Source organism: Arachis hypogaea, chromosome 17 (assembly GCF_003086295.3).
Source record: "Arachis hypogaea cultivar Tifrunner chromosome 17, arahy.Tifrunner.gnm2.J5K5, whole genome shotgun sequence".
Classification (NCBI taxonomy): domain Eukaryota; kingdom Viridiplantae; phylum Streptophyta; class Magnoliopsida; order Fabales; family Fabaceae; genus Arachis; species Arachis hypogaea.
In genome coordinates, this window is record NC_092052.1 from 127,568,988 (window position 1) to 127,584,696 (window position 15,709).

The window sequence follows — 15,709 nt, forward strand, 5'->3', positions numbered from 1 at the left end:
TTCCCCAACTCATATATATATAATTTGATATTGAATGCTTTAACTAATGTGAAAGAATAACTAAGCCCCTCCACCTTATGTGCGCCAACAATTTAATAATAACATATGATATATCCATGAGGTGTAAGATAAGGCTTTATGAGCAGAGCACATTATTCTTTTTCATTTTATCTGTTATTATCATGTCTTTAATATATCTTAATACAATTTAAATATAATAGTTTAAATAATAACAAATGAAAAAAAAAAAAGAAACATAAAAAGTAATTGGTATTTAGGTAATTTAAAAGACAGAAAATTTGGTTAAAAAAAAAAAAGCAGCCAAGCTATGACACATTCATATTTTCCTCTTGTATGAAAAAAAGAAAAAGAAAAATAAAGACTTTCCTTGGCTAATGTCTATAGTATATATTAATTTTGTCTTTTCCTTTTCAAGGGTTACCAAAGTCATCTCAAACACCTTTTAGATTCGCACTTTCTAGCACACTAGTGAATATAAGAATGAAGAATAAACGATTTTCAAGTTTATAGCAGTAATATTACTATAAACATATATATGAGGGAAGCATTTGGCTGATGTAACTATGACGTCATAAAATGTAGGTACAATTTTTGACATTGATTGGAATTATTGGAGAACCAATTTTAGTGAGTGAAATTCGCAGCCCCAGCAAATGGAATCCTTCTACTTATGGTGGTTGATACTATGGGCAAACAGTAGTTGACAAATTCGAATAGGAGAAAGCAATTGGAATAAGGTGTAATTTTATTTTAATTTATTTTTTATGGTGTATAAAGTAGGAGATAGAAAATGTCCCAAGCACTTATTAGCCATTTGTCTTTGAAGTTGGAGAGTGGAACTCTTTATCAAGATTTTATATGATGTTAGTGTTTAGTGCCCTACCACATGAAAGCTATAATCAAGTAGAATATTAAATCTTAAAAAGCAGAGAGATCATATAAAACCCACACAATAGAATCTATAATTAATAGTTAATATTTTATGTTCTCATAGGTGGCATACACATCCTGATAATGAATTGAGAAAATATATCTTGGGTGGAAATTGAGAAAATTATAGTTTATAAAGTTCTGTAAGGTTTTTGCCAGGTAAAGTAGATGTAGAATGGGAGTAATATGTGAAATGTAATTTGAAAGAAATTTATGGATTAAAGAGGTTATTATTATTGTTATTTACAAAGAATGAGAAAAGTTTAATAAGAATTACAATCTTATCAGATAATGGTAAAGCATACTTTTTGGTGCTCAAAACACATTAGTGATGAATAATTAAACCCCAAAAAATTCTCTCTTTCTCTTCGGTTGGAAATGGAACTTGAAAGAGTGGATTATCGATATAAAGTGGAGTACATGCAATATCATTATAGAACCAAAAGAAGGTCCATTGTTCATCAAAATGAAAATGAAAGCCACAGAATAAGAAAAGAGGAGGACTTAAAAACAAGGATTGTCATCAATGAGGTCTCTTAATCTGAGTACAAAGGGACCCTACTTTGAGACATCAACAGTTTCAAATTTTATGTCAACCAAGATAATAACAATAATGATTGACACATTATCCCGTGGGATGTTTGGTCCTCAAAACTTGTTTGGTTTAATATAATGGAAGCTCTAATAATTCTTATATATGTGGCCATGCTGGAATTTTGGGACACCAAAAGGGTTCGAATCAAACATCAATTTGATAGATACTGAATCATATGATTGCTATTAATGCTTGGTTTACAGCTTCAAAGACAAGTTATCTGTGGTCCTCCTCATTGGGGTGGCTGATAGCAATGTGCTAAGAGTGACAACGTGGCATGGCCTGCTTAAATCTTATTTTTGGTCGTGGCCTGCTTAAGCTTTTATTACTACTGTCGGCTTTTGCGGGGGAGGTTTAAGAAAAATCGCTTTTTGCCTGATACAATACATGAAAAAATTTGATACGTAATGAAATATTGTTGACATTGTCAACAATATATTTTTTTTCCTTGGTCTGGTTGGGACAATAGCTTCCGATGCTGGTTTTGGTAACAACTTGGGCTTATGTTTTTGGTAAACAATCGTATTTTTACAACAACAAATTTTCAAGTGGTTTCAACTTTCATACCACAAGTTGGGCTTCTGCATGCTGAGTTATTGAATTTGAACCCAAATCTGCAAGTTTAGGAAGCTTGAGCCCATTATAATCATACAAATATGGAAGCAAAAATAAAATTACGATAAAAATTAATGACAGCCCATGTCTGGCCCAATGCAAATAATCTAATAGGACAATCCGTCCAACCCAACACACATAAAGTTTCAATAGGGCTTACAGCCTTCCCTATAGCCCAACAAGGTTTGCATGAAGGGTCTTGCCAGGTGTTACCAAATACCAATGATGAACGCTGGTCCGTAATTTGCTGATTTTTATAAGAGAAATTCTAAAATTTAAATGGCTAACAACTTTTTCTTTTTTACACAAAGTATTAGTCTCTATTCTTTTTTTTTTTCTTTTACAAAAAAATTCAAGAATGAACAGATTAAGAGTAATCCTTTAGTCTAACAATCTAATACTATACTTTTAACCCACACTTTTAAACATTGTTGGTTCTTGCAAAAAACCAATAAATTTTACGAACCTTCTAGCAATCCTTTTTTGTTTAATTCAATCAAATGTATCCTTGTGTTAAAAAATGATTTGTATATTGTTTTTTCTTTTTAGGACAAATTGGCTTGCTGTGTAAATTATTATTACTTACACACGCTGCTACTTTTCAATCCATGGGCGCTTTTACATGGTGATATTGCTAACCTATGCCATAAGCACCTCGACGTGTTTAGAGTCGTGTGTTCCAGCTACATTGATTTTGCAAACTAGTAATCAAACAGGTACAACGTTCAACTTGTGAAAACAGTTCAAGAACCCAGAAAAAGAAAGCAGGGCAGCAAGGTTGCTGCAGAGAAATGATGGAACTCAGGGATTTTTGTGAAAAACAGAATTCTATTTGATTGAGTGTTCTGGTTCTGGAGTACATTACACTTCTTTTTCCTTTTATATCTCTAGTTAAGTCACCTCATTTATATCTACATTCTCTACACAACTAAACAAACATGCTATGTTGGCTAATTTTGTTGTTCCTATATCTTTGCCAAATGCCACACATCGAATTATGTCACAAAGCAGTAGCTTTTCTCCCACATAATGACTTAATGTGTTTCATAAGCGATTTAAGTGCTTAAGGCCTTAAGCATAAGAAAGCAACTCAATAATATTTTGAGCTGCAACAAACAAGCCACACTCGCAAGCTTATGATTGAAGAATAATGTGACAACAAAAATGATCTTTTTTTTTCTGGGTGAAGCAGGTAATAAAAAGTGCAGTGATCAACATGAAAGTGATGTAGCAGACTAGCAGGTGAAAAACCACACTAATACCAGCACCTACATGAAAGTTACTAAAAATTGAATAACATAAATTACAAAGGCTATGGCTGAATCAAGCTACAAGATTCAGTTAATATTACCGGTAGCATTTCCATTGGAGAAAGGGAAAAATTACCGTTAGAACATAGAATATGTTTGATGACATTTACCAAAGTTCACAGCTACTCAGTTCAAGCGCCTTACACTCCCTCCTTCCATGTTACTAAGTTGTTTTGATTTTTCTAGGAACCTTTTGACATATTGCATCTACATACCTTAATTTATAAATATACTACAACATATCTAGTATAAAATGGAGAGAGTATTTGACTACCACAATATTGCAGCACCAAGGCCTGGCTTTCATTCATGGACATGTACGCGGGCACTGTCTAATGCTCCGTTTGGTTGATGTATAGGATGAGACATAGACACAAAGACATAGACATTAAAGACATTGACATAAAATATTTGTGTCTATGTATTGTGTTTGGTAAAAATAATGAACAAGACACAAATATTTGAAAAAGACTGAATTACCCTTCATTTAACCACAATTTTATCAACACCACTACACACCCATCACCTCAAACACTACATATGTCATTACAATTAAATTTTTATTTCTTTTCGTATTTTTTTCCTTCTAATATCATCTCAAATTATCATTCAAATATTAAATATACAATTTTTTTTGAAAAAAAAAATAGAAAACCAAAGCCTAAAATTTATCAAAGATTAATTAAAATTTAAATAAATAAAAAGTTAAATGTATAATTTTTTTTTTGAAAAAAATGGGAGAACAAATTTGATTGTAAAATCTAAAAGAGAAAGTAAAAAAAGAAATATTTGAAGAGATAAGAGGATAAATTTTGAAAATTTAAAAATTGAATAAGGGTAAAAGAGTAAAAAATTAGTGTCTCACAAGTTGTGTCTCAGTGTCTCATCAAATTGGAGGTACACAAATTTAGTGTCTCCGTGTCCATCCGTGTCCTCCCGTGTCCATCAAAAATTTGTGTCACACCAAACCAAACAGCAGACATGTGTCACCTGTCCATGTCTCATGGACATCAACCAAACACTACCCAAGTGTCTAGTGTCTAGAATTGAATAGAAATGATTTGAAAATACTGCTGGAAAATCATGAAGAATTACCATGTTGTAAACAAAAGGAACCTTTGAGGACATAGTTTAGAAAGGTATGGTTAAGAATTTCTACAAATTATTTTGTCTCACTATAAAGGCACGACATTATGTTCTGAATTCTCTAGTGCAAATATTAACAGACTACATTATTTTCAGATTTACTATCAAGCTGCAAGATGAGCCTAAGAACAGAAACATAGAGAAGAGAACAATTGTAAATGTACTAACTGAGCAGCTGCTAAAACATTGAATATACTAAAGGAAAATTACTTTCTCACTATGCCTATTATCAAATAATCTGATGCATTAAATAATTGATTATACAATTACACTCCAATAGTAAAACTGCATTTTGAAGAATGCATTCAAATTACTCGATTGCCCCATGCAAATCAGGTATATAAGCTAGTAATAAGTATTAACAGAATGCAGCATTGCTAATAAGAAATTACAAGGAATTAAATTGTACTCACAGAATTGATTACTTCTTCTTCTTGCCAGCAATAGCAACCTTCTTACCCTTCAAGGTCCTGCAATTGTTCTTTGTACGCTGTCCTCGGCAAGGAAGACCCTGAATATGCCTTATTCCTCTGTAGCACTGAATCTCCTTCAATCTCCTTATATTCAACGCATTAAACCTCCTCTGATAAAATCAATAAACACGTCAATAACCTAAACGTTTCTTCTTAATTAACACAGTTGCTTAAACGAAAGGAAACTAACCAAATCGCCTTCGATGACGTATTTGGAGACTTCATCCCTAAGAGTGATGAGTTCCTCCTCGCTGAGATCCTTAGTGACCTTGTTGTCCATGCTAATATCGCAGAGAATCTTGCGAGCTCTGCTTCTCCCGATTCCATGGATGTACTGTAGCGAGAACTCGATTCTCTTGTTGTTCGGAATCTCCACTCCGCCAACACGAGCGCACTCTATGCTTAATCCTCTCACCTGAACACACAAATTCAAAATTAAACAAAGAAATTTTAAAAAATGTAGGTGGAGTTTGATTTATGTTACCTTGGGAGGGTTGAGAACGGGAAAGGAGACGGTTCTCGAAAGAGGTTTAGGGTTTGAGATTAGGGCGAGGGAGGGAGATACGGGCATTGCTAGCGTTTGTGCCATGCTTGAGTTGTTCTTCTCTTTCTCTGCTGCTACTAACTCCAATCATCTTCATATTTGATAGTCACTCATATCTTTATCCAATTATTTCTATCACTTCCTTACCCGAATGTTTGGATCCAAAATTCAATTCTTTTTTCAGTTAAGGCCTATTGGGCCAAACTAATTGTCTTATGATTTGGGCTTTATTGTGCTTCTTGGGCCAAACTAATTTGAGGGAATGGAAAGCCCTAACCGTATAGGGTGCCGGATTTGAAGGAAAGGGGGAAAAAGAGGGGAATGAGGGAGATGAAAGGAAGGTTGTGAAGACAGAGATGAGAGGATCTGACGTGGCAAAATCTGAATGGATAGATTCTTATTTTCTTTTTCTTTTTTTTTGAAAAATGAAAGAATAAAAAAGAGAGGGGTTGGGTTGGTTTGGAAAATGGGGAGTGGGAAGAAGAAGAAGGGGGTTATTGTTATTGGTATCAGTTGGTGGGTGCGAGGTGCGACGATCGGTGGTGGCAACGGAAACCGGAGCGTCACGCAGGATCGGAGATCTTCCATTTCCGTCCAGCGAACACATTCCTCCGCTGTTCTGTCCGCCGCTAAGGATAGGGAAGGAGCCCTCGGCGGTGCCATAGCTTCTCCCAGCTCGGCGCAGCATTGATTCCTCTGCAACCACCTCTGGCGGCCGCGCAGATCGTCGTTGTTCCCTCTCTCATGAGTGCTTCGGCGTTGCTTTGGTGTAAAATGTTTTTGGACGGAAGGTTTAATCTGTTTGAAAAGGGCTTAGGGAGGGAATCGTGTTTTAACGGGGTTGTTAGAGTGGGTAGTATTAGGATAGAGAAACCAAAGTGAGGGATCCGGGCATACAACTCTACAACCAACAATTTTGGATCCCAAATTCTTGCTTGAGGTTGCTTAGGAGCTTAATGTACTTTGTGTGGGATCCCGGAGGATTGTTGAAGAGCAAGAATGGTTGGCAATTCAAGGATGGTTGGAAGCACAAGCCTCCTTGATGTGAGCTACAACCAAAAGTCCAACTTGAGGACTCAAAACCAAAGTGCTAGGGGGGAGACACCCCACCATGGTAATATCCTTTCAACCAGTGACGGACCCAGAAAATTTATGGTAAGGGGGCAAAAATAATTCACATTATTATCAAAAGATATATTAATTTAAATTTAAAAAGAGCTCTTTTATAAAAGCATTACTACTCGCACTATCAGATTTCATAAGATAATAATAGAGATAAAAAACAGCATCTTATGAAATACTATATTCCAATTAATTGCTAAATTCATCAAACCAATCAGCATTAAATTTACCAAAAAAAGTCCCAAAATATGTTTGTAGAAAATTATATTCTCTTGGTTGACAATGATCTTTTCACAAATAAATTTGTCTAATTTCATCTCTGTCATTTATATCATAATTTAAAATTTTGGGTCGTTGTTCAGGATCAACTATGAAACTTTTTACATTGAATTTTAAAAACTTTTTTTTATTAGAAGAGACTAATGAAGTGACTTCAGATTCTAGTGGTAGCTTTCTTTTAAAATATTTTTCCATTATTATTTCTAAAAATAAAAAATATATATTCTAAATTAGTAAATTGATCGATTCACTTTAGAAATTTATATGCAACATAATTATATATAATAGAATAGAATGAAAGATAAACAAATAAATAATAAGGATCACTAAATCAAAAATAAAATAAAATATATAAATTCATGAAGAGAATATAAAAATAGATTAATACCTAAACTATAATTGTTTGAATTAAAATTTGCAATCGAAAATATGAAAAGAGAAACAATAAAATTGAAAAAAAACATAAAATCATAGAGAGCTGTATAAAACAAAATAGAGAATTTAAAATTTACCTGTTGATGAAGACAAGATGACCACTAAACAAGGAATAGAAAAAAAATGTTGAAAATATGAAACTAAGAAGAGAGTTTAAGAGAATAAATGAGTGACGACTAGGATTTGAGAATGAGAGAAGACTAAATTTAATTAGGTTAACTCATAATCAAAATGATAGCAAGATAAAATGGATTCAAGGTTTTAAATAATTAGTTTAATTTATTTGTAATGGGATCATTTAAAATTTAAAATGGGGGCATATTATATATGTATATATTTTTTTTTGTTTAAAAAAATTAAATGAGAGTGGGGGCAAGTGCCCCCCCATGGTTCCATGTAGGTCCGTGCCTGCTTTCAACCTTTCTTTCTTTTAGTCTTTGTTTATTGAATTTTGTCTCTTTGATTAGCATAGTTTGATTGCATTTTAGGTTTAATTTAGTAGTATTTTATGTTTGATCATGTGTTTTTTATGAATGATATGTTTTGGGCTTGAAAAGCTTTGATTGATATCATGGTTGGTGCCTTAGAGGCTTTAAAAATGTTGCAGAAACAGAGTTCTGTGCGTGCGCACAGCCTTGAGCGTACGCACACTTCCCCTGTTTTTCCCCATCTGTGCGTGCGCACACCCGTTGTAGCACGCTCTGTTCGCAGCGCTCGCACCCTCTATGCACGCGCACCCCACCACATTTTCATTCTGAGCGTCTGCACGCGACCTTGTGCGTACACACACATGGTCACTTTGTTTAAAAAAAATAAAAAGTGTTCTGTGTGTCTGCACAGCACTGTGCGCACGCACACGTCTTTTGACCCTCTCTGCCAGCAGCGCTCGCACGTCTTGTGTGTATGAACCCCTCCCCCCAAAATTTTTGCTTGTGTGCATACGCACACTTTTCTGTGCGTACGCACGGGTCGCATTCTGGGCGTTATGAGAAAGGATACCCTGTTCAGCCAGCAGTCTTCCTCTCTCTTCTCCTTGCTGCTGCTGCTTCTTTCTTCTTCCACCCTTCTACACCACCCGACCTTTCTTCCGGCGACCACCACCGTCGCCGTCCCACCACTACCGCCACCACTCTCTCTCTCTCTCTCTCTCTCTCTCTCTCTCTCTCTCTATTTCTTCTCTTCTATTATTCATTTCTTCTTTTTTTTTTCTTTTTCTTCTTCTTCCTTTCTTCTCTTCTCTGGCGAAACTTCGTCGCCGTGAGCCTCGCAATGGCTAACACAAGTGCCACTATTGCCTATCCCTTTCTTTTCTATTCTTCATCTTCTCAATTTTCTTGTTTTAATCTTCCTTTTTATGCTTAGTTGCTTGCTTAATTTTTTTTCTTTATTTAACTTTGGTTATTTAGCTTAACTTTTGCTTAATTGCTTGTTTGTTACATTGCAAGTATTCAATTGTTGACTTATGGGTTGTTGCTGTTTGAATTTTGGCTTGAATTGATGAATATGTGCACCGCATACCATGTGTTTCTTTAAATACCTGAATGAACTCTTTGTTTAATTCATATATTGTCATGACCATATGTGTTGGACTATATCCTTGTTTGGAATTCTGATCAAGAATTGTGCACCTTTGAATGGTTATATTTTCAATCATGTACATGTTGTTTATTGTCTTGAGTTACTAGCACCAAATTGATTTAGAAATTGACTTTTTGTCTCTTATTTGGTGCAATTTTTAACAAGTACATATTGAATTTAGTGAATTGAATGGAATTACTTGTTCATCATGGTCTTTAAGTCAGTATAATCACATCACAAGGTATTTTCTCCTTGTTAATGCTTTACATTTGTTTGAGTTGACTTAACTTGATTCTATCAAGTTTGTCACCTTTTTGTAACAAACACCTTAACCATGTGATTATTTGAGTATTCCTAAGAATGAATAAGTAATTTTCTTTTCATCATTAAATTGGTTATTGCTTATTGTGCTATTTTATTAATTTTGCGCTTTCACTTGCACAATTTCAATATCCGATAATTCCTACATTCAATTCACCCTTGTTGTAGTTGCCTAAGTTTGCAAGTGCTTAAATGATGCTCATCTATTGCTTACATCTTAGGACATTTAATTGAGGAACTCACTTTTCACTTTTTGATTGTGTGGGTGCTATTTTTACCGGCCGTTGTGTGTATTCTAACCGCGTGCAGACTTGGAATACACACATGGCTCATCTTTTTGTCATACCACACAACTATGCAAACTTCCTCAATTAGATGCTTATTTGCTTACTCCTTTACTCTTTTGTGCCACTTGCCTTTTGATTCTTAATTATACTTTATCCATTCTTTTTTAGGATGAGACGTCAAGGTAAGAGCCGGGAGAGGAGGAGGACACCGAGGATGGAGATGCCAAGAATGCTTTATACTTGGTGATTTCCACACAACCCAAGCCCCCGCATCCACCAACCGAAGGTGGAAGAACGTAAAGCTTCATTCCTCCCAGATCGTGTTCATGCACGGAGGACCGTGCAATGCTTAAGTGTGGGGGATGATTCGTCATTTTGGGGTGTAAACTTTCTTTTCCGAACACTTTACACTTTATTTTTATTTCTTTTTATTATGTTTTTTGTAGATATTGGAGTGTTTTTTATTGTTGCATTGCATTTTCTTTTACTACATATATCCTAGACTATTCATAATTTATATCTATTGCATTTTGCATCTTTTTCATGGTACATATTTTATAGATAGAAGTTGTGATTGGAAGATGTAAAAAGTATAATGCCTATTCAATTTTGTCCTAATTGTTCATGTTAGTTTTTGCAATGTTGAAAATTAGGGAAAGAACTAGAAAATTTTGAAAAAATTTGCATCCGTCACAACATACATACATATAGGAAATAAGTTTTAGTGAAGAACAACAAAATTTTCAAGAATTTTGTTTCAAGGGAATTCTATTGAATTGATTGAGAAAATTGTTTTCAAACTTGTTAGAATGATTTCTTTATGAAACATAGAAGAGTAAAGAACAAATACCTTGTGAGTTTTTGAGCCATATTGTGTGGTTGCATATTTTAACCACTATTTTGTTCTTGTGTGATATGCTCCTTCTATGATTGTGATATTGGTTTTGCTTGATTCTTTATTTCCGATTATTGATGTTTGAATGCATTGAGCATGATTGAGGCCATTTTTGAATTAAACTCACTCACCCATATAGCCTAACCCTTTGCATCTACCATTGTTAACCCCTTTGAGACTTAATTGACCCACATTGTTTTAACATTACCACATTACAATCTTAAGCAGAAAACCATAATTCACCTTGGATTGTATCCTTGATTGGCTTAGGTTGAGGAGTGTGTTACATTTAAGTGTGAGAGAATTTTGAAAGATATTAGTAGTGAATGAAAAATTTTGTTTTGGGTATTTCATTGAAAAATTTGGAAAAATGGGTGCACATTCATGTATCAATTTGCTTTAATCATAAAAGAAAAAGCAATAGAAAAAAAATAAAAAAAATGAATTGAATGAGAAAAAAATAAGATGGGACAAAGGTTGCCCCAAAGAAAAGAAAAAAATGAATAAGGAATGCATATGTATTTTGAATAGAAACTAAGGCATGAATGTGTGTGAAAAGAGGTAATGGGTGGTTAGAATGCATTTTTGTGATTTGGTTAATATATGTTGAGTTGGATACTTAAACTAATCAAGAATTCAATTCAATTTAGTCCACTTAGCCATATCTATCCTACCTTAACCCTAACCCCATTACAACCCTAATAAGTCCTCATGATAATTGCATTCATGCATCAATTACTTGTCGATTGTTAGACGAAAAGCAATTCCTAGAAAGCATGATTAGAAAAGACTTGAGTGAATTGACCTTAGATACCGAGTGATTAGAGTGTATACACATCTAGTGAGGGTTCAATTACTCAATTCTATGTTTCCATACTTCTTATCATGTATTCTTGCAAGTTGCTTCATTTTAAAACTTGAATCAATTCTTTAGATTTTGATTGCATTGAATTAATTCTTTGCTTAGCTCTATATGTCTATACACTTGCTTGGAATTTGATTGGTTATTTTCACCAAATTAATAGGACATTATAGATAGATAGATAGATAGATATAGTATATACATACTTGGTTGCATTTAGATAGTTGCATTCAATAAGTTGTTCTCCTTTGATTATTCTCCTTGTTTGGTTTAGCATGAGAACATGCTATTGTTTAAGTATGGGAGAATTGATAAGTCCATATTTGACGGTAAATTTTGGCTTAAATTGGATGGATTTCATCACATAAACTCACACTTAATCACCAAAATAGCATACTTTTGTGTTTTATCCCTAAATTGAACCTAAATGTGAAAATATGCATTTTTGTGCTTAAATTGAGCAATTTAATCACACTTTTATTCTATTCGATGCCGTGATATGTTTGTTGAGTGATTTCAGGTCCTAGAGGCAAGAATGGTTTGATAGAAGTGTAAGAAAGCATGCAAAAAGGGAGAAAAGCATTTCAACCTGTGCCCACGCACAATGGTCAAAATCAGCATCTGTGCGTACGCACAGGTCTGTGCCCACGCACAGAAGAAAAATCAGCACGTGTGCGTACGCACACATCTGTGCGTGTGCACAGGTACCAATGCGTGCCTTCATTAAAAATACACGTGATTCGCGATTTTGGGGCTCTTTTGGCCCATTTCTGAAGGCTTGGATGCTGAAATGAAGGGCTATATGAAGGAGCAACAACACATAACAAAGGGAGCCATCTTAGAATAGGAAAAACACATAGTAGGAGTAGGAGTAGTGTAGATTAGGAAATTCTCTCTTAGGGTTTTAATTAGGGTTTATAGCATTTTATACTTCAAGTTTGGATTTGGGATTATAGCAATTGCATTGTAAGTGTTTCTTTAATTTCTCTTTTATTACACTACTTGTTCTACACTTTCTTGCATTTTCATTTCTCTTATCAATATATACATAGTTTTGCAATTTTGAGTTTTGGTTTATGAATTTGATGTTTGATGCTTATTTTATGTTTGTTGAGTTACCTTGGTCGCTTGTTATCATTTATGGTTCATAGCTTTTATCATTTTTTCAATTTTGTCATGTTTTATGATTATGCCCTCTATGTGTTTGATGAAATGCCAATTTTGATTATGGGATAATTTTCACCCCCTGGCTTGGGGAAAATGAGTTTATGAATTACTAGAGTCATAATGTCCAACATTTAGGGATAATTCTTGGGTTGTTAGTTGTTATTGTTTCCACTAACGCTAGCTTTTTACCAATTAATTTGGTAAGTTAGTTAGGATTTGTAGATTAATAACAATTATGCTTACTTAACTTATCCTTCGATGTTAAGGGTTGACTTAGTGAGATTAATCCATCATAATTATCATAGTTGTGGTTATGGCAAGGAAGGGATTCCATAACTCTTCCCAAGTCAAGGTTTCATTTATGTTTTGAACAACTTTTCCATCACTTTATAGCGTTACTTGTCCATATTTCATACATAGTTCTTTTATTCCTTTATTAGTTTATTAATTACAATTTTGACTTGTTCTTTTATCTCTTTATTTGTTTATTTCAATCACTGAAAACCCTTTTGTTCTTGCAACCAAAATTGTGCACTTGTTGGCATTAGTTCATAGGGAAGACGACTCGAGGTTTGATTACCCTCGGTTAATTAGAAATTTTAAACTTTGATGTTTGGGACTTAAATTGCCAGTTTGGTCTATACTTATAACGGGAATTATCTTGAATGTGAAAATCCAAACCGATGCGAATCTCAACCCATCAGACACCCAAGCCTTTAGTAAATAGCTTTGTAAAGGAATTTCTTAAACATCAATAAAAATTCCTAGTCTATTTCTCTTTAAGTTTCCTATTTCAAACGTATTAATTTAAGCTCGATAAACCACAAAAATCGTTGCCTGACCTAAAGTCGTCGACAAGATGAAGTGACGAGGTACAAATTAATATAAGAAGTTATGTAAACAACTCGTACAAAGCGACCTCAAACATGTCGGATAAAAATGGAGTTGTAAAAATAACTTAGTAAAGGCCGATTACTCAAAGTCGGACCTAGATAAGGAAATTCATAACCAAAGTCATCAAACACTCAAAAGTCAAAACAAACTGTACCTTGCTAAAAAGGGGTACTTTTGCAAACTGCGATAAAGTTTTGAACATTAACTAAAGTTGTGAGTAAGCAACTAAAAGGTAAAAGTGTTCAAAATACTATAAACTACTATAAAAGGTTAAAGTATTATAAACGCCCACAGGTCGGGCCACCATAAACATAAAGAACTAAAAAAGATCAAGACTTCTCGCCCATCAGAGGAATAAGAGTTTCTCTGATCACAGCGTCTTGACCCTCAGCCGAAGGAGTCAGAGCATGTGTGGAGACCAGCATGGCCGAGATAACCTCAGGAGAAGCAGAAAAGGTATCCACAACAGCTGCTTCAAGTTGAACTCCCGAGGTACACGTCTGGCCGACCTGAGGACCCGAAGTCTTCGGGTCTTGAGGAGGCTCCTCCTCGTCGTCCAACTCAGGTGCAGGGACTATCTTCCCGTCTACTACTATATTATCCACACTAAAGAGGGAAAGGTCAAGGTCGGGAGCCAAGACCTTAACTTGGGCCTCTAAGTTGTCAAACATCTCGCCCATATCCTGGGCGGACAACTCCTGGGCCTCAGCAAAATCTTCCTTCAGCTTTTTCAACTCCTCCTCCAGCGCCATTCTCTCCCCAAACACACGGGTGTAGCTTTCCTGAAATTTCTTAGCCTTCTCCTCGGCCAAGGCAGCTGCAGCTTTTGAGTTAGTAGCTCTTTCTCGAGATCTTTCAAGGTCAGAACTTAAAGTCTCCTGCTCTTTCTCCAGGTCCTTTTTCAGCTTACCCAACCTCTCTACATCAGCCCGAGCGGCCACCAAGGCACTAGTCGTGGCCTGTATAGGAGATCCCCTCAACTCTTTGACTAGGGTAGTACACACCCCAATTGTCCGAAGTCCTCCACGGGCCAAATGCTGCAGGTAGTTTTGTATAGCAACAAATATCGTACTCATATGGTGGTAGGGAATCACATTCTTTTCACCCTAGGTCAGGGCATCAAAATGGTTAGAGTAGATGCTCTCCTCATTATTCACATTCTGCTTTTTAAAGGGGGCTCAGAAGGAATAGGCTTGGAGAGAGGAGTGGGGATGATGACTTTCTGCACAGTGGGACCCGACTTCTTCCTCGGGAAAGAGCGGACGAAGGATCCTGCCTCGACCTCTTTCTGTTGCTGGAGACCTTTGGCAACAAGTGACTTTTTTTGTATTCCTAAGGTATTTCATCACTGACTTAGGAGCCATACTCTCTGCAAAACAAAACAGGAAACGGTTAGAATCAAAATCTAAAAAATAAGAAGAATTCAATAAGCAATGGAAGGAGAACTACTAAGGTCCGACTTCATAAGGCTAGGATCTCCCAAATATCTCTTCGTGTCCAAATGGGAATCTTGGCCCCAAGTACCCAAAATAAAGTCTACAATACCCCTCTCTAAGTCATCTAAATTGGACAGATCACACCTAACAATATTAAGGGTGGCCTACCAGTATAGGAGAAATAAGGGTTTTTGGTTCTCGGGAAGAAAGAAAGGTCGGACACCCACAACCCCTTTGACCTTAAAAAAGTGGTTTTTGAAGTCATGAAAAGAGTCATCGAAAATAGAAAAAGCCTTCCGGCCTTGAACAACTCGGAAGGATATCCACCCCTACTTCTTAGTGGAGCTATATGGTTTAATTTGGTTACAACAAAGAGATAAAAGAAAACGTTCAAAGTAGACTGAACGTCCAGCTCCCGACATAAGAGCTGGAACATTTTCATGAAAGCCCAGGAGTTCGAGTGCAGTTGAGAAGGGACAAGGTTTGAAGATTGCAATACCTCTATCTCAAAATCTGTGAAAGGAAGTCGGACACCTAGCCTACAAAAAAGCAATCATAGGCATAAAAGAAAGGCTGTTCGGACTCCACTATAGGGGGAAACACACTCTCCTCAGGATCGGGCAGTTCTAGAACATAGCTCCTCTCATCCTCCCTATTCTCATAAATACTATGGTGTCTTTGGAACTCATCGCAATACTTCTTATCGATTACAGGGTCACAACTAAGAACAATGCTATCTAACCAAACCTGAAGACTGGAAGGAACTTTTGTCGACATGTTCAAAATAACGCGGTGAGCC

The 15,709-nt window shown here is 35.6% G+C and overlaps 1 protein-coding gene and 1 long non-coding RNA gene across 3 annotated transcripts; one reads left to right on the top strand and one right to left on the bottom strand.

Annotated features, from left to right (window-relative positions):
• Positions 1 to 1,942: 1,942 nt before the first annotated feature.
• Positions 1,943 to 6,720, bottom strand: LOC112765917 (small ribosomal subunit protein uS13c). Of its 2 annotated transcripts, XM_025811785.3 has the most exons (4): positions 5,575 to 6,720; positions 5,281 to 5,505; positions 5,031 to 5,200; positions 1,943 to 2,160 (listed from the first exon to the last, which is right to left on the bottom strand). In XM_025811785.3, the coding sequence occupies exons 1-3, from the start codon at positions 5,677 to 5,679 to the stop codon at positions 5,039 to 5,041; spliced, it is 492 nt and encodes a 163-aa protein (XP_025667570.1). In that variant the 5' UTR covers positions 5,680 to 6,720; the 3' UTR covers positions 1,943 to 2,160; positions 5,031 to 5,038. The 2 variants fall into 2 exon arrangements, with proteins under 2 accessions (XP_025667570.1, XP_025667569.1); XM_025811784.3 differs by lacking the exon at positions 1,943 to 2,160 and having other exon boundaries at positions 4,844 to 5,200.
• Positions 6,062 to 10,173, top strand: LOC140181065 (uncharacterized). The gene is made up of 2 exons (XR_011875677.1): positions 6,062 to 6,789; positions 9,825 to 10,173. It is a non-coding gene; the product is annotated as an uncharacterized lncRNA (long non-coding RNA).
• The last annotated feature ends 5,536 nt before the right edge of the window (positions 10,174 to 15,709 follow it).

Excerpts from the sequence above, each read along its gene's own strand:
- LOC112765917 (XM_025811785.3), bottom strand. The coding sequence starts at position 5,679 with ATGGCACAAACGCTAGCAATGCCCGTATCTCCCTCCCTCGCCCTAATC. Across the intron at positions 5,506-5,574 it reads CCGTTCTCAACCCTCCCAAG|GTGAGAGGATTAAGCATAGA; the intron begins GTAACATAAATC and ends TTGTGTGTTCAG. Across the intron at positions 5,201-5,280 it reads ACGTCATCGAAGGCGATTTG|AGGAGGTTTAATGCGTTGAA; the intron begins GTTAGTTTCCTT and ends TGATTTTATCAG.